This window comes from Haliotis asinina, chromosome 5, assembly GCF_037392515.1.
Source record: "Haliotis asinina isolate JCU_RB_2024 chromosome 5, JCU_Hal_asi_v2, whole genome shotgun sequence".
NCBI lineage: Eukaryota > Metazoa > Mollusca > Gastropoda > Lepetellida > Haliotidae > Haliotis > Haliotis asinina.
Genome location: NC_090284.1, coordinates 57,223,287 through 57,243,427, shown reverse-complemented (window position 1 = coordinate 57,243,427; position 20,141 = coordinate 57,223,287). Strand labels below are relative to the sequence as shown.

At 41.3% G+C, this 20,141-nt stretch overlaps 1 protein-coding gene across 3 annotated transcripts in view; it reads right to left on the bottom strand.

Moving 5' to 3' along the window:
* Positions 1-20,141, bottom strand: part of LOC137284908 (cGMP-dependent protein kinase 1-like) — a 114,650-nt gene that overhangs the window by 3,403 nt on the left and 91,106 nt on the right. For all 3 annotated transcript variants that reach the window (XR_010956929.1, XM_067816953.1, XM_067816952.1), the window contains exons 12-16: positions 19,594-19,683; positions 16,953-17,094; positions 9,647-9,810; positions 5,216-5,338; positions 530-659 (exon numbers count right to left, since the gene is read on the bottom strand). Coding sequence is in view for 2 of the 3 variants with exons in the window: in XM_067816953.1 (XP_067673054.1) it covers positions 530-659; positions 5,216-5,338; positions 9,647-9,810; positions 16,953-17,094; positions 19,594-19,683 (649 nt within the window). In the remaining variant the exon portion in view is untranslated. The remainder of the gene's footprint in view (positions 1-529; positions 660-5,215; positions 5,339-9,646; positions 9,811-16,952; positions 17,095-19,593; positions 19,684-20,141) is intronic.

Genomic DNA, 20,141 nt, shown 5'->3' with positions numbered 1-20,141 from the left:
CATTTCCGAATAGCGTGCTGGAATTCGAACCACGGAGCTTCTGATCGTAAGTCGAACGTCTTGTCCTCATGACGAATGAGGTTGACCCCCCCCCAACACACACACAGAGACACACACATAGACACACAGACACAGACACAGACACAGACACACAAACACACACACACACACACACACACACACACACACACACACACGGAAAGGGTTCGCTATGATTAAGGGGACGATGGTGTTATAAGGGCCAGGAGAGGCGCAATACAACACCGCCATAAATACGAATTCTTAGTCAATTTAATGTAAGAGAACTGATACAGAATGCCCATATCACCAAAGAAATACGAGTTTACATCTGTAACCTGGAATGTTTTGTGACATCTTAAATCAGAGGACTGGTACAGAGCAGACACATATATCTGAGATTCTGCATTTTTGCAGTTACGGCATATCCCAGTATTTGTGAAATCAGCGCCACGTCTGACGTGCCATGTGGCAGTGTGCTATCCAAACCATCAAAGGCTTGTCTGCTTACCGAAGGGATAATAGGTGGTTTGACGTTCCTGTTTCGGAGGCCGTCCCAGTTGAAGCTCTCGAACCACGCATGTTTTTGAATCTCCCGTATTCCACTGCGACCAAATCCGAGTCTCTCCATGGGATTATCTCTGAAATGAAAATACAAACTTTAAAAAAATCAAAGCTTTGATCTAAGACACAAAGGAAGAGAAGCATATGTATATGTTCATTTTGCATTTCTTTTTGATTACGTTTATTATGTTAGTTTGTTGATGTACAATGTTTCGTAAAATTCAGGGCCGCTACATTGCTACAATATTGATCACTGCAGTGTATATTGATACCTAAAGAAAGCAAAAGATACCGTAATTGAAGCGGAGAGAGAGAGAGAGAGAGAGAGAGAGAGAGAGAGAGAGAGAGAGAGAGAGAGAGAGAGAGAGAGAGAGAGAGAGAGAGAGAGAGAGAGAGAGAGAGAGAGAGAGAGAGAGAGAGAGAGAGAGAGAGAGAGAGAGAGAGAGATTCTCACAGGTTTCTGGCGTATTTCATTTCCGGTAAATGAAAAGAAATTTAGAAAATTGGAAGTAAAACAAAATACAAGACTTTTCCGAAGATCAAACCAACTTGCACAAAGCTTCTTGAAAGTAGACATCCACCACCTATTTAAGCTATCAACGACGCTTGTTGCTGTCTTCTTATTGATATATTGATATTGACGAGACAGGCTACATTAACGTCTGATATTGGCATCCCTTGTAGATTTAAGTTTTAAGGCAGCTTGTCACTCAAATGCGATAATATATTGGCAGGGAATGTGTTCTCTGCACTCTCTAATGTTTACACATTACCTACACAGATACGTAATTTCCTGTTGCTGGTAGAGCCTGAATGCAATTACCATGTCTTAACGAAGAATGATAAACTGGATTTACTGTGTTATGGTAACATCTGCAGGCGATGTGGACGAGGTGTATAAATTGCACCGAACTATCCTTTAGTGTAAATGAGTAAATTAGGTTAGAATACACACAGAAGTACATTACAGAAGATGTTCGGTAACGTCGAGTGAAATGGGTTGAATACAACACATACGATACGTTTGTCTGGACAGCTTTGTATATCGTGAATAAAACAACTATTTCTAGGTGTTATTGTCGTGTTTGCGTTAATTCATACATTCTGACAAGCATAAGAGAGCCTGAATATCATCTGAAAACGAGGTTGGAAATGTCATGTCTATAAGAGTAATCTTGGTTCTGAAATACAGTAAATCATATCGACCTTCAAAACCGCCGGATGTTCCTTCAGAAGGATCTATGGAGTAGGGTACAAGGTATAAACATTGATTTTTCCTACAAAAGGCAATATCTTACATAAAAGTAGCTGCTGTTCCACGATATCTAATAGTAGCCTACACATACCTGATAGAATGCAATATATCATATTCCGCTATCCCCAGCCCTGTTTTTTATATTAATATATGTAGGTACAAATACATGCAGGGAGTCTAATGTACAGGATGCCGCCATGTGGAATCAACGTTCTCCTTACCATCAGCCAGCAATATACATTTTCATAATGTTTCCAAATTAATGTATGTTATTTGCAGTACATGTCGGCAGTACTTCTCACTACCGTGACTTCTTAAAGTATTTACAAGCAGTATTTGCAGTAACACATATTCAGTCGTACCTTCTCTGACATATAACCGGTCCTGCTTTTTAAGAGCCCAATGCATTTAAATAGTGTACATCCGTAGCATGCAACTGCTCATGCCCGAACATTCACCACAAACATACAACCGGAATAATCAATCTCTCATTCACCCGCAACACACAACTGCAATAAACACTCTCTCATTCAACACAACATACACTTGCAAAAAAACCCACTCATTCACCCGCAAAATACGCACTCTCTCATTCACCCGCAACACACAACTGCAATAAACACTCTCTCATTCAACACAACATACACTTGCAAAAAACCCCACTCATTCACCCGCAAAATACGCACTCTCTCATTCACCCGCAACACACAACTGCAATAAACACTCTCTCATTCAACACAACATACACTTGCAAAAAACCCCACTCATTCACCCGCAAAATACGCACTCTCTCATTCACCCGCAACACACAACTGCAATAAACACTCTCTCATTCAACACAACATACACTTGCAAAAAAACCCACTCATTCACCCGCAAAATACGCACTCTCTCATTCATCGCAGGACCGCAACAAGTACTCTCATTCACCAAAAGCATAGGAGTACCGCAAAAAGTACTCTCATTCATCCGAAACATACAACTGCAATAAATACTCTCTCATTCGTCAGCATCATACGACCGCAATAAGCACTCCATCGTTCATCCCGCAACATACGATCGGTCCGCAATAAACACTTGTCTCATTCACCACAAAATACAACCGGGAAAAAAACAAAAAAAAACCCAAACATTCTCATTCGTCCACAAAATACAACTGCAAAAAGCACTCTCTCATTCTCCCGGGCACATCCGCCTGAAACATACAACAGCAATAAGTACTCTCTTATTCATCAGAAGCATAGAACCGCAACAAGTACTCTCATTCATCCGAAACATACAACAGCAATAAGCACTCTCTCATTCAGACAATACATATACTCATCTAGACAACAAACCATCACAGCTAAAACGCCCATGTAGACGTACATTCACCCCTGAAAGATAAGCACTGCCTTAACTACAATAACGCCCCGGTATCTGTTTACACAGCTCCAATGCCTCTGCATTACCCCAAACACTTGACACTGTCTGTTTATAAAGGAGGAATGAAACACCACCCTGTCAGTAACTCACCATGTGTGTGGCGCATGGCAGCGCGCCCAAACAAAGTCCAGGGGTAATTTAACACAACCGAAGGGTAACATTTTTCAGAAATGATTCCAGGCCAGTTTCGGCCATCACACGGTAGGATCTACTGATACCGGAAATACAAATGGCGATCAAAAACGTCTGGTCTGCTAACATAAAATGGTCACCTGCATTTTGTTGGATACCGACAAGGTAATAATACGCCTTGGTACTCAATGTTCGAGTCCTGTCGAAAGAATTGAAAACTTTTAATGGCTCGGATACAATTTACCGACGTCCGTTCTGCTCATTTTACGCGCAACGTTGTAGTAGAGTCCCCGTTAACTCGTCAACGTAACGCGCAAATGGTGTCAGTTGAAATCTCTAGTTGAGATATTTCGGATGCTTCAGTTCAACACGGACATACAGAAAGAAACATTCACTTTTTCCTGGTTGAAGAGGCACACGCACTTTATATATTTGTTTGTTCTGTACACAATCCCATAGGATGCCAATTACGGAGAAACAGGTGCTCGAAAAAAGCACACTTCATTATGGTAGTGTAAGCCAGTGATGACTGAGAAATCTGGTAATTGTTATCACAATGAGTTACCTGTTGGCGTTGAAATGCACGCCGTTTTACCATACCGTTTTTCCTTATAATGAGATGAAAAAACTATTCCATCAATTCGGAACGGAATTGCAAATAAACTCGAAAGGTACGAATGAGATATGAATCTAGCCAATAATATTTGGCACTCTTTCCTTCGTCAATCTTGCCAAATCTCACAACAGTGAATTTACATTTTAAAGTCTGAAGAAATGATACTCGTATATCTGACATATTTTAGAGAAATATATTGTTCATAAAATATAATCATAAAATATAATGAAAAGGAGCCCGGAGATTTTCTTCATTTTCAGAAAATGTGGAAATCCAGATGCCACAAATTCTAGACTTGCATGGGCTATTATGGATATATTTGTCAGGGACTGTATAACAGACTAATCTAACATGTGATTACATTGCTTTACAATGTCTACTGTTTCACTAGTCTATCTCACAGTCAGTGAACCACATTATTTTCCCCCTTCGAATGCCAAACCCATAAATGAAATACGTCTAGATTTCCTCAGGTTTCCCCAGGTCAAGTGAAGTAGGACTCCTTTTCAATGTAAATGGGTGACTGTATTTGTCGCTATCAAAATTATAAATATTCAGGGACAAAGCGTTAGTCTACTGTATCACCTCCAAGTATGAAACAGCCGACGGGTACTTCTCAAACGTGCATTCGTATCAAAGTTAAGGTAAGGTTCTGTTACATCGTTATACACCAATACAGACAGACTATGAATGCTTGTTCTCTGCATATCTATAATTATTATAACAACAAACTAACCCAAATGAATTGAAATAGAGCCCCACGGAGAGCAGAGATTCCTGAACCTAAGGAAATCTAGACTTCCCTCATGTAAGGTCTTAACATTGCAGAGAGGGCTTGGCAGTTGGGAAAGTAATGTGGTTCAGGGGCGTGAGACAGATTAGAGTACAGACAGAAGGGATAAATGACTATATCATGTACTTCCCGATAACATCTCAACCTGCAACACCGATTTCCATCTTCGGTAAGCTGATCACTTCAGTAAATTAATTAAGACACGACTATCAACTCCGACATCCTGCCCCCACTTAGGGTTGTCAGTTTAAAGTACATCCTCCGACCCCTTGACCAGTCGGGTCTACTGTAAGTCGTCGTCTAACATTACATTGCATTAGCCTCTCTCTATCCCACCTTGTGATCCGATAGCAATCAGACCTACAATGGCACAACTAATAGCCAAAACAAGTGTCCGGATTCGCCCATTTACCTGCATAGCTTTTTAATCAAACTTTGAGCGTTTTTGGTGATTCGCCTTGGAAAGTCTATGGCGTCGATGCCTTTTAGGATGAGGTTGTAGGTCTTCATCGGATCTGGGCCAGCAAACGGTGGGCTGAAAGAGAGAGAGACAGATTCTCATTCACATTTAATTGACTTTTAATCTAAATACTTGTGTCTAGCTTTCGTGACTAAACGAATTATGACAGTTCTGGCGGAGTTACGCGAGGCTTGCTTCCTGCTCCCAAGATCCTTCCGTCCTGAGATTTGATTTCAGCTGCATTAAAAAATGATATTACGGAAAAAGCATTAAACTTCAGAGCTTATTATAGCTAAATACCTCTGGCTTAATACTGCAGAAAATGTAACCTCGCCTCAAAGTCTGTAAAATGTATTTGTATATTATCAATTTGACAGTCATGTTTACGTGCTACCACCGAAAAACGTTCAAGCAGGATCGTTCTAGAAACTAGGTTTCTCAACAGCACATTGTAGGGACAGTTGTTTACTTTGACAAAAATACAACTGGTTATCTCACTTCGCAGGAAAGGTAAGGCTGTTTGCTTAGAACGACGTCCAGTCACATGCAAAGGAAAGTGAGCTGTTTAAAGTAAGTTGTTCACAGGAACATTTGGAGTAAGTCAAGCCAGGGAAGGAACTTCATCATGTTGCCACCGATGCGGAAATGGGATCCACGTGGCTGCTATAACACATTCCGAAAGCTTTACTAAGGATTGTGGATATGCTTAGAAGATCAAACATGTCCGTGAGTGAATGAGTTTAGTTTCACACAACTTTCAGCAATATTCCAGCAATGTATCATCGGTGGTCACCTAAAATTAGCTTCACGCATTGTATCCATGTGGGGAATCGAACCTGGGTCTTTGGAGTGACGAGGAGCGGTTTAACCACTAGGCTACCTCACCGCCCCAACACATGTCGGAGTAATTCACATGACTATCACTTTCGTGGAAAGACCGTGCTCGATTGTACAGGAACATTACGAAATATAGACACCAAAGACTTGAACTGCTGGATCTGTGCTTGATGTGAAAAGAAAATTAAATATTGGACAGTGACCTTCCCCTTGTCGTAGCCATGTGATGAGAAAAAAAGGGGTTGCTGCATACTACAATATAGATAATGCTTACTGTTTGTCATTTAGCGCAAGAGACGGGTCACCTGGGGACTGTTTGGAAGTTCCCTACAGCTACGTTCGTGTTATGGTTACAAATCACAGGTGCTGAAGTACACCTTTTAACTCATTCAGGTGCTGAAGTACACCTTTTAACTTTAAGTATCTACGTAATTGAAGAACTGGTTAGTGTGTATTACAAAGTTGTGTTTACCGTTTGAGGGATTATCAATTACTTTGAAAACGAGTTTACTCTTCATTGAGACGAAGCATTAGTAAATCAGAGGGACAGGTTTCTTCATTCGCACCTGCTAACGAGGCACCACAATTCTTCCGTGAACTTCCTCTTACAACCAACATGTAACCATGACATACTAACGAGCACTTCAAAGGACCCGCGGAACACAGGTGTGCACTACACAAACCTGACTAAATTTAAACACCCCTTCCTCTGCTGGGGTTTCACCAACATCCACTTATTACAACGGACGTCCCCACTTAGAGTTTAGAGTACAAAGTGGTTGAATGGAATTGTTGGCCCCGATGACGACGCGGTCGGGTTGGTACGAACGCCGGCACTATATAATCTGAAAACAGCATACGTCAGTCTAGTCAGCTGTTGGTGTCTGACACCAGATGAAGATAGTGGAAAGTAACTTGGGAGTCTGGCGTGGTTCATCACAAGTAATGTCTGTTTAAATTCTTTACATCAGCTGTTGGGTATGGTTTCTGGGGACGAAGTATTTCCGTCTTCCAGTTCAAGCGATGCAGCTGATTCCCCACGACCCTGACTGCAATGCGGCACTAGTGATACTAGGTGACTGTTAGTGACGTTTTGGGAAACTGCCATTTACTGCTGTAGTTATGTCGAGTCATATACTATATTGTATGAGTCTTCTTTTCAGCAACATGATTTTCTGATTATGTATTCTTTCGAAATGGACTTGCAAATCGGACTTCAATTGCACATTTTGACAACTTCATATTCAGCCGCCATTTTGTTAGATGTTGCAACACGCACTACACATGCGCAGTAGACACATTAAATACAGCCGTAATGTTTAACCGACATAACCTCATATGGGCAATATTTAAGAACATGAACAGTTGATAAAAAATATCAAAGATTTGTATTTACATAAAACTAGTCGAGAGTAGCTTCTCGATGTGCCGATCACAGGCTATAGCTACCTCCTTCTGAACTTCGGCGCGACTTTTCACTTACTATAACTTTATTGACATGATGAAATTCTTCCAAGTTTTGTGGAAAAGTATTCGTAGGACGGAGCGTTGCAGGGCGCAGTGGCTGAAGTATTCTTTCGCCATTCCGAAGAGCCGGATTAAATTCCCAAAATTTCCAATACGGTTGAAATATTGCTAAAAGCGGCATAAAACCATTCTTACTCATTCGAATCGTGATTTACGGTAATACTGTCATTGACCTCTATTGTTGATCTTGGGTGCAAACTTACATAGTAAAGGCCACCGTGCACAGTAAAGCTAGGGTGATTATCTGTCATAGTGCGCGGTGATATGTTCGACATGAATGAAATACCTCCTGACAATGCCATGTTTTTCAAGCACTTGAGTAATATGGGCGTCCGTTAGAGGTTCACGCGTTAAAGTTACAATGTCTCCTTACACTCTAACTCTGATTATTTCTAATAAATGAGTGAATTCCAGGAATTCCTGTGAAACTTATAAATCAGCAACATGACACAGCGTCAGTATCTGTTTGAGGGTAAATTTGATCAGCTTTTCCTTGGCTTTGCATGTCTTTGGGACGGGTGCCACCGATGTCGCAGAATACGCTTACTTTTATCTCAACACCATCGGTGATTCATTAATACTTGCTCAATACATAATACAGTCAGATTCGTCCGGTCGACTCTGATTTTAACATACATTAATTTCTCAAGACAATTGAAAGGTTTTGTCGCTTCTATTTATATCTGTCACTGTTGAAAACAAACCGAAAACTACATCAGCTGATAACCCCCAGGGAGTGCAAATTGTTTGGATGGAAAATACAACTGACGAGAAAGAGGCGACAAGCGGTATGATGTTACTGTGTTTATTGGACTGAAGGACGCTTTTGTTGCCATTAATATTGTATGTTGAAAACTGGCACCTGATATGTACTCATTTGGCAGCTTCTCGAAATCCATTAACACCACCGTGTATTCTTCAGACCACTAGTGACTTCTGTATCGCTGGATCTGCCATATAGTCAGCCTACGATATTCCTGCCGTGCCATATATATGTTCAACAGGTACAATTTCATGTAATAATCTGCCGTTCTAGTAACTAGGTGTCATAACACATTTGGCTGAAACACGATTAAGGCTTAATAGAATTTAGCGGAAAGGTATACCTCGCTTCTTATGTTTCGCCTTCAATTATTTATGACGCCAGACATATATCACACCGAGAGTTCTCGTATGTCCCTGTGGGAATACTTCCAGCTTATTAGTCCCCTCTGTAGTGTCATCCATAGTGAACGCAATAAAGGTTTACGTGTCTGTTTTATACTACTAAACGGTTAAGGACGACACAATTCATCAAAATACTATAAAATGTCAGATTAACTGTAGTAATATGAAAGTCCTTAACTTGATTTGAGCTTACGGGAACACAATACTAACCGAATGAAGGGACTGCCTAATTATGAGAAAAAGGAAGATACTCGCGTTGTCAGACAGAACATGACCAACCTACCATTGAGACTTACTTTGCCTAGTAGTTAAAGGGTCCGTTGTTCATTCCTAAATCCTGTATTCAAATCCTAAAATGATTACACTGCGTAAAGATGACTTCTGCTTTCATCCAGACACACATGGAATATTGTTTACCAAGCGTCAAGATTTAGTGGGTGTCTGAGTTTAACATTTCGCCACACTCAGCAGTACTTCGGCTACATGGCGGGGGTCTGTAAATAGTCCAGTCAGGGCCAGACAATCCAGAGATGAATAGCATGAGCATCGACATACGCATTGGGATACGATGATATGCGTCAACGGTCAGCGAGTCTGACCACCCGATCCTGTTAATCGCCTTCAGGCGCGTATGGTAATACATACGCTTTTTGCTAAAAATGTTGGGAAAGCTCTTAACACTATTTATGAATATAAAGCTTTGCCACCTATCGGGTTTATACGAAAAAAAAAATGGCTTGCTATGGCCTCTTGTGACAAACACTGGTTACTAAAGATCAGTTCTAACCCGGGTCTTCACGGGTCAGTAGCGTTCAGAGAGCAAACTCTTTTCCTGAATTCGTGATCACGTACCTGCCGGTGAGGAGTTCGTACATGAGAATTCCGAGTGACCAGTAGTCTGCCGAGATGTCGTGGCCTTTGTTGAGGATGATCTCCGGGGCAACATACTCCGGCGTTCCACAGAATGTCCACGTCTTCCTGCCATGGCCAACCCTTTTAGCGAACCCGAAGTCAACCTGGAAACCGAAGGAAATACAGACGATTTAGGCGGTCGGTCGAGAATGCTTTCGTTTGAAGATACCCTTGATGGTGTTACAGTTCACCAGACATGTTTTAACTGACAGTTCACCAGACATGTTACATTGACAAGGCGATATCCAATACAAGTATCTAACATCACGTAACTCTTCCATGCTTTGTGATCGATAAACAGTGTCAGTATTGTTCACTCTTCAACTATGTCTTTCAACCGAGATTTAATTGAACTGTCCCATTTCCCGACACAGGTTAGGTTCATGGAGAGTGTATAATAATTACACTTGATACAAAGAACCTTCCGTGAGAAAAGGGTTAACGCACAGTGAAGAATCTCGCTACTCTTGTTTCGACCTTAGTCTGCTGATGTCAGGTTATCTCGCCACAGATAAGTCAAGAAAATCTGATGAAGTGTGCGGCCGAGAGATACGAGGGTCATCCCCTCAGCTAGGGGTGAACAGAGAGCATAGTGGTTAAGAACATTGTCTAAATAATGACGCTCATATTACTACAGCATAATTACAAACATATAACTATGTCTACTTTTTTACCCAGACTTTTCGAGTACAAAACTTTTCGCATCAAAATCTGACACTTATCGTCGCCATAGTCACATAACCAACTTGAAGACACCAACAGAAGTTTGAACCAAAGTCCATTTGTAAAGTAGGTTCCTTTCACCAATATGTCTGACAGAATATGTAACTTAGAGTCAACGATGACAGTATCGTCTACACAGTATCCTTTTTTCTGAAAGAAAAGTTGTGAAAACTGAGTTCTATAAAGACGCATTTTTGTGGGTAAAAAGGTTAACGTGAAAGGACACCGGTGTGAACAGTTATAATTCTTCTTTGTGAGAAATTGTGAAGTTGTGATGAACAATGGTGAAAGATTGGTGATTACATTGATTATAAAGAAGTTGTATATCCATAGAACGTTTTTCGTTGTTAAGTAATAAAATCGATGACATCATTCTGAAAATGAAGGTCGACCACCTCGAACGATGCATGTACTTTATCTTCAGTCTTCTAAATGACCGGCCATGACCATTCGACAGCCTCGTACAATCAGTCACTATAAATGAGCAACACTCGGCAGCAGGGGTCGTCATGATTAACGACTCTTGCTGATATATGCTTCACATATGGGGGGTAAATAAACTAATTTGCATCAGCAAGTGAGATGAACAGGCAACAAGCGTTTTTTGCAGTAACAAAATTATTTTTCACGTAATAAAGTAGACTTGTGGTTAAAGCGGTGGCTCGTCATGGCGAAGGTTCGGTTCTATTTCCGAGTGTGTAGCTAATTTCAGGCGTTCCAAGCCGTGATATTGCGGATATATTGCTAAAAGCGGCTTAAAAACGATACCCATTCGCTATAATTTAAGCTACAATATGAGTCTATGTAACTGACAAAGTTCTGGAGGGATTACAGGATCAATTCACCCATGGGCGCTATATGTGAAGACCGTTTCCAGTGTCCCGGAACGAGATATTGCTGAAAGCTGCGTAAAACTAAACTCACTCACAGTAGGGTTTAGCGGATTCGGTAAAATGTCTTAAACCGCAGTCAGCATCATTCCAGTTCTACCTGAATGGTGAGAAGTTAACGCTTAATCTCTGAATACATATAATCTTTAGAGTAACAAATAAACACTAATAAAGAGCCGTAGTGAGATGGAACATTCCTGAGGAAATCTAGACTTGTTTTGTTCAGGGCTTAATCATTGCAAGGAACAAGGAGAAACAATGTGGTTTAGAGCCTGTTACAGCATATCAGAGCATAGCAGACTAGTGGCTGACAGCATGAGTGTTCCCTGAAGAGGGTTAGGCGTCATTCTACCAGAACACACAATGTAGCCATCTGATTCTCATGTTAGTCAGCTCATACCACATTGTCTATAGGGGTCTGGGGCATGTACTTTGTTCTGGAATCCCAACCGAAGGATATCCATTAGAGGAATTGGAACCAGAACGAGGTTACCGGCGCAAGCACGCAAGGTCTTTCCTCCAACGTGTACTGTCTCAGGAATTTGGGCAATAACGACAATTATGGATACCATCAACAGGAACACTTGTTCGGATAAGGCTGACGAAGACCACGTGCTTGTGATGATGGGAAGTAGATAGTAGATGCCAACACAGTCTGCAAACAGTAGGTTATCAGGGCACGAAGGGGGGTCGACACACAATGTTGGGACGTTTCGATGTTGGTGTAGGAATGCTGCGTGTTGTAGCAACGCACGTTTTGATGTGTACAAATTGAACCAACGGTATACAATACACACAATATATATTCTTATTCCAATATTTCCAAGATAATTATAGCTTATCGATTAACATGTACGCAATAAAGATCATACTAATCCATGATAGAAACTCGAGTAAGTTTGCAAACCTGAGTTCAATCTACAATGCAACTGTATAGTGAGCAATTAAGTGAGTGTGTGAGCGAGCGAGTTTCAGACCACCTTTATGAATGTTCCATCTCTATAATGGCGGTGAACATAAGGAAGACGTTTCACACATCGTATCCATGCAGGGAATGAAACTCAGACCCTTGGCACGACGAGCGGATGCACCACAAGGCTACCCCATCGCCAAGGAATACCATACAGTTACCCGATGTGTGTTAGAATTGAGTTTCTGTGTGCGCCATGCTTGTCGTAAGAGGCATTTAACGGGATCGGGTTACCAGCCGCTGAATCAGTTGACACATGTCACCGTATTTCAGTTGCGTAGATCGGTGTTCATGTTGTTGATCACAGGATTGTCTGGTCCGGGCTCGATTATTTCCAGGCAGCTACCACATAGCTGATATATTACCGAAGTCCGGCGTAAAACTAAACTGGTTCGTTCACTCACCAGACAGTTCCACACCCACACACATCTTAACATAATACAAATAGGGGTGATATTACATAACCACCTCTACTCCTCCAGACAATAATGCCTTTAGAAAGTCAGTGTCTGATTCGTGGAGACGACGTGAGCGCCGCTCCATCACTCGCAAGGCCACTGTAAATAGACAAATGCTTTTCTTTGCTCATGCCACCAAGCATCACCGTTTGCATGGTATCCCTGAGCATGCAGCTCTCGTCGACAAGTTAATGATGGGCGTCTTGTGATGATAAAGCTGGCAATCCTGGAGAGGGGTGAACTGCAGAGGTGGTGCTCACCACCACCCAAATATGTTAAGTATGTCGGCAAGGCCGTACACCCACAAGCTGGCTCTGTGGTCAAGGTTAGCTGGGTCCTGTCCATGGCCGCAAGGGCCGGATCAGTTTGTAAATTGTTACTCTAAACCGGTTTCCTTTTACTCCAGTACTTCTACACCAACCACGTCCAGCCTGACACAACATATCAGTACCTGGTCCTCGGGCCTACAGTATACAATAACAGCATGACTAACCACTGGTCTTGTACGTGATACGCAGTGGTCTCCAAAATACTTGTCTGTCTGTCCCACAGTCTGTGTTTGTACCTTCCACCGAATCCTTACTGTACCCCAAAAGTCCTGAATGAAACGAGTCTATATTTTCCATAGTTTATAAATCTCCAACATCACAGGGTATCGTTTTTCATTCCAATTGTTTGTTTCAACCAAAATATGTTTTCAAATACTCAAGTTAGGAGTACGAAAGTGCCAAAGGATCGACAAAGTTAGACTTGCACCAGTCAATGAGGTCATACTTATTAGTTTAAATGAATATTGTTCAAATATATACCGCCTGGCGTCCTGTCTGCATATCTAGGATACAATGCCAATGCATCCATTGGTTTTGAATTCAGTACAGCCTTAAAGCAAGGCAAGGGTAAAGTCTATATTTCAATCCCCCATCCTCAACTCAGCCCCTAGCGGCGTTATATCGAATCAACTCTCTGAAGTATTCCTATTTTCCTGTTACATTTTAAGCGCATTCCTTTTGCAGCGTACAGTTCCCCACAAACTAAGATCCAATTAAACATTTCCCGGATGCCGTTGCTACGCGAGACTCTATACGTCCCACTATAAAGCACGTGTAAACACCTCAATAAAAATAAGAACTTTGGGGGTGTTCCCCCCTGTATCTGTCAGCGTCTGGGATAGTGTTAATGACATGGCATGATGTGACTTATCGCTGTCAGTTGGTTAGATACTTGTGTCGGTTTCATAACGGTCAACATTCTCCATCACAGGGACAGCTTTCAGCATTGGTTTGATGGACAGCTTGTAAAATAAATGAGCTGACCAGGTGAACGTTTATTAGAATGAAGGAGAAATTATCTCACGGGTTGTACGGCAATGAAGGGTGTTGGCAGGAGCCAAGGAAATATAATTAAGATGTTATATTAACCTGCTGTGTCAAAATGTTAACTAAACTAACGTAATTGTATCGTGAAATTGACAGCGTTAATCAGTAAGTGAGTGAGTGAGTGGGTTTAGTTTCACGCCGCACTCAGCACTATTCCAGCTATATGACGGAGCTCTGTAAATAATCGAGTCTGGACCAGACGATTCAGTGATAAATAGCACGAGCATCGATCTGCGCATTTGGGAACCGATGGCATATGTCAACCAAGTCAGCGAGTCTGACCATCCGATCCCGTAAGTCGTCTCTTACGACAAGCAGAGTCGCCTTTTATGGCAAGCATGGGTTGCTGAATGTCTATTCTACCCCGGGACCTTCACCGGTACTTTAGTAAGGGAGTTCTACCCAGAACCTTTAATACTGAGTAAGGGGTCTCCCGATCTTCGTGCACTAATTGCCATGAAAGTCACCGCGATTCGAGGTGCAGAGTTGCGTCCCTTGAACACACCAGAAACACATCATGGTGGGTTCGAATCCCAGACGCCACAATAATGTTTCTGGGGTGTTAGCACCATACACTGGCTCCTACTTTTGTCAAACGTTGCAACCTAAATTAGTTTGGGCTTGGCTCACATTCAACTCTACGTGGACTATCTAGAGGGAGAAAACATAATTGTTTTAGAGCAAGTTGACGAATGGCAGACTGTTAGCAGAAAAACCCCCAAAATAAACAAACTAACGAAAAAAAGAAGGAAAATAAGGAACGTCCAATGGACCACGGGTAATAATCACGGTGTAAAGTAAATGAGGTGTAATTTGTAGTTTTTACTGGCACTACTGACCAGGTATCATTACTGTGAAACATATGATCCTTGTATTTTCATCAGGTCAACAATTGCCTTGCCCTTGCTAGTGTTTGTCATTCTTGACCTTTCACAAATAGTATCATTAGTATTTGAAAATGCTTCATAAACACATGCGTAATATTGTATTAGTCGAAATGCCACCACGGAGATTTAGTTTATTTTTATAAATATATAATACTTTGCGCTTATTCTGTATAAATATATTCTGACGTGAAAATTATCCTTTGCTTTAATAAAAAAATACAATTACCAAAATAGAAAGGCAGATATTTGTTTAAGCTGGAAAGAAAGCCGAACCAGGGGTGAAATGGTACACGTATTTTCAGGGTTGGCTTACGAGCTAACAAGCAAACGCTTTTTAACAGTGACTGCTTGAGTTTCAGCACGACAGCCCGACAGAAGTAAATGCAAGCATTTACAGTAAATCATTTGCCTGATTGCTGCTTGACTGCAGCACATAATAGGACATGTGAAGCGAAATAGGCTGCTAACGCCAGTCTTTAAAATACACGTCTTTCCATTCTGTTTGTGCAACATAAGCGCTGAAGCAGAGGGAGAACGCAGAACGTGATCTAAAAGACGCTGGTGTGTTAGCATGCTTGATGATGGTGAATATTATAACTACGATCAGCTACTTGCATGTCTCATGATCTATGCAGCATATAAATGCTATGGACATGAACACTTCTGTTGATTATCCTCAGCACTACTACTGCTACACTTACTGCTACTACTCCTCCTACTGCTGCTGCTACTGCTACTACTATTGCTACTGCTGCTGCTACAGATACTACTACTCCTAGTACTGCTACCACTACTGCTGTTGCTCCTACTACTACTACGAGCTGCTGCTGTTACTGCTGCTACTACTACTACTACTACGAGCTGCTGCTGTTACTGCTGCTACTACTACTACTACTACTACTACTAGCTGCTGCTGTTACTACTACTACTACTAGCTGCTGCTGTTACTGCTGCTACTACTACTACTACTAACTGCTGCTGTTACTGCTGCTGCTACTACTACTACTACTAGCTGCTGCTGTTACTGCTGCTCCTCCTCCTCCTACTACTACGAGCTGCTGCTGTTACTGCTGCTACTACTACTACTACTACTACTAGCTGCTACTGTTACTACTACTACTACTAGCTGCTGCTGTTACTGCTGCTACTACTACTACTACTAACTGCTGCTGTTACTGCTACTCTTCCTCCTCCTACTACTACGAGCTGCTGCTGTTACTGCTGCTACTACTACTACTACTACTAGCTGCTACTGTTACTACTACTACTACTAGCTGCTGCTGTTACTGCTGCTACTACTACTACTACTAACTGCTGCTGTTACTGCTACTCTTCCTCCTAGTACTACTGCTATTGCTGGTACTACTAGTAGCTGCTGCTGCTACTACTACTACATAATTGCAATATTTCCACTTTTCCTATCAGCCACATCTATGGTATGTCTTGAGAACGTAAAGTGTATTGGGCGTATGCACTTCATTGTATACTTTGTATGTGATCTCATAACATCTACAGTGAGTGAGTATCTTTGAGGACGTGATTCGGCTGTGTCGCGGTGGCCAATTCAAACTTGTATTCAACTGATGGTTCAGTGAGTGAGTGAATTTAGTTTCATGCCGCACTCAGTAATATCCTACTCTATGGCGGCGTTATGTAAAACATTGAGTCTGGACCAGCCAATCTAGTGATGAACATCATAAACATCGATCTACGCAACTGGGATACAATGAAAAGTCAGAGAGCCTGACCACCGATCAAGTTAGTCGCCTCTTCCCACAAGCATGGGTTGCCGTAGATCAATTCTCACCTGAGATCGCCACGAGTTGACTGATGTTTGAACATAAGGGCCTTCTTCAAAGGTGTTTCTGTGTGCGTGCGTTTGCATAGGTCCAAGTACACAGTAGAAACATGTCTGTGTTTAATAATATCAGTATCAACTCACCAGTTTGACGTATCCATCTCCATCAAGTAACAAGTTCTCTGGCTTCAGATCCCTATAGACGATGCCCCTACTGTGGAGATAGGAGAAGGCCTCCACAACGCAGGCAGTATAGAAACGAGTGGTGTTGTCATCGAACGACGCTCTGAAATACAGTAAATGCACCAATGTTTCTAAAGAACTCACTAATTTCAGTTCGTTATAGCCATAGTTTGTTATACACATTTCTACTCATATACACAGGTGACATGGAACAAACAAACGGTTCGTGATATCCGTCACGTCGGTGAAAGCCTGTTCGCTTTCAAAGTAGTTTAGTGTTGGTTTCGTACTGACTGAACGTCGTAGCTTACTTAGCTTTGCATAGCTGTGTTTCGTTGCATTGATATATATACCATTGGCATTACTTGTCTGGTTGCTTTTCCCTATTTTAAATTAGAAACAGATATGATTATGATTACACATCATCTTGGACCAAGAGATCACCCGATACCTGTGGTGAGGCATATAAACTGTAGCACGTTTTTGGCTTGTGTACAGAACGATTAGTACAGTATACGTGTTAAGCAATATTCCAGGTGTATTAGACAATGGCCATAAAAAATTGGCGTTATGTACTACTGAAAGGAATCGAATGACGGCTTTTAGCGAATGCCTTTACCAACAGACTAACGAAAAGAGTATCAAAAGAGTAGTTTTGTCGTTTCAATAAGGATAAAACACGCCAAGATAGCTTTATGGCCAGATAACTCGTATTTTCTCGCTTGTGCATGCGTGTATTGTTAAAATCTTTTCCGTGGGGATTCTAACGGCGGCCTTTAGCGAATGCTCTTTTTCAATTGACTAACCCAGTCATATAAAAAGGAGTAGTTTTATCGTTCCAGTAAGAACAGTGTCCATCAATATAGCTTCAGGGGCAGATAACTCGCATTTGTTCGTGTATTCGCTAAAACGTTTCCCGCAAACTTGTTGTATGGAGGTTGATATGAGGAAGACCTTAATGCAACGTCCCTCGCTATGGTTCCTAAACCAACCATTAAAAGATAAAGCACGTGGTGTGAAACATACATTGAAATATAAACTGAAAAACTTCACACGACTTTCTTAAGATAACAACCTGACAAAAACTAAGCTCATTTAACAAACACGTTCCTCCAACGTGATGTTTTCTGCAAGTGCTTCTGGGTCGAAGAACAACATATCCTCCACAAGAATTTTCCAAGCAATCGGAAATGTACAGTTATAAAAATAAACATCCTTGTCAGTTTCAGTGGTGATGGACAGTTACCTACATGTGAGAGTATATACGCTCACTTATACAGCAGGTGCCTTAAACAAACGTGCAATTGCTTAACCGCCCTTGCTCCTGCAGCTGGGAGTAGTAGATTTATCTTGTCAGTAAACCGACGTGGTTGTGTGAATGACAGGACGTACTTAGTTCTGACATTGGTAATTCGAAAGCTGTTGGCACAGTTAAAAGTAACGATTAAGCATCTTGTTAAATGCCATGATCAATAATATCGGTTATACGACATTAGGAGACATTAAATTCTAATTATAGAAACGTCTGTGGTGACATTTAGAATATATCACTGTTTACTCAGCTTTGGATTCATCTGTTTAAGGTGGCAGCTACTCTCAATATCCACACTTCAAGACCGATGGTATTTAACACAGCTTGTTAATGAAAACTTTAAGATATTGTATATGGGTTTGACGGCCTGGTGCAAAACAGCACAAGACTGTCATCAGTGATGAATGTTATAACAAATATCTTTCACTTTAAAACCATGAACGTTTCGCCTAAAGCTTTCGAAGTCCGTGCTTTTGTATGTATACCACGCGGTGGGCAAATTCCTTCAACAAACTGCCTTTCAAAATGCAGTGATTGCTGTGAATTGCACTCTAATCGGCTAGTATTAATTCGCATGACATAAACGCCCTGGAGCAGACATAATCAGAACAATTCCGAAATGGAGGAAACATGGGCTGAAAATAAACACCGTGGATTTGCTTTTAAACTGCAATTAACCGTTGAATGTTTGGTGATAAACGGTGCCCTGTAAAACGGAGATAATGGCGCACATGAGTTGTTCGGTCTTGGCGAGTTGTTCGTATCAGTGTTTCGTAAAGCAATGGTATACCATGCTTAATTTATATTTCATGTTTTCCATAAATCCTGACAATTTCTGCATTCTAAAGATATCATTTAACTCGGGTGTTTATCTTTCAAGGGGTTCTAACAGACGCCTAACATCGTATTTTATTCTGTCTTAGCGTTGAGACTAAAGAAAATACAACAGTCTTTCCCGTCGGTATTTCACGACTGATAAACATTAACGTACTAACCATCACAATTTATTTGACACCTGAACCTTAACAGTCGCTACCAATTTGGTGTGGGAGAATTGTGATCCAGTATTAGCAGTTCCGCTGATTACCAAGGAGACGGTTAACTGCTCTGTTGCTAATTCCGACTTTTCTTCATATGAAGTCGACACGATAACACAAAGTCAAACAGTTTGTACAGTAAATTGCTGTTCGCCATTTCACTAAATTGCTGTTCGCCATTTCACTCAGTAAGGGTAAAAAAGCCGTTCTAACACCTTGATATTTTGGTCCGAATCGTGAAGAAGAAACTTACTTGTCTCTTAAAACCGTCCACAATTCTCCCCCTAAGCAAGCCTCCAGCAGCATGTACAAAAACTTCCTGTCTTTGAATGTTCTGTACAGTCTGAAAGGTAAAAAAGCAAGAACCTTAGCATACATATATCAACGATACTTTTCTTTTATTTGAAAGACGACCACATGCATTACACGATCGACAATATAAAAATGAACTAGTCATCATTAACTGTAATGGAAATTTAGGTATGTGGATTGATTGTAAACGGTTACCAACGTCAAGCAATGTAGGGCAACTGATACCTGAGACTGTATCGATCCAAGCCGGCATGAAACAATCGCACGTTAAAAAGTGTTGCATGCCGCGGAAAAAAGTGTCATTAATCTCATACGACATTATCTACATTACACGACCAACATATGACATTAACGTTCATGACTAACTGAGTGAGTGTGGTTTTACGCCGCTTTTAGCATATTCCAGCAATAACAAGGCGGGGGGACAAATAAAATGGACTTCACACACTGTACCCATGTGAGCAGTCAAGCTCGGGTATTCAGCAATAT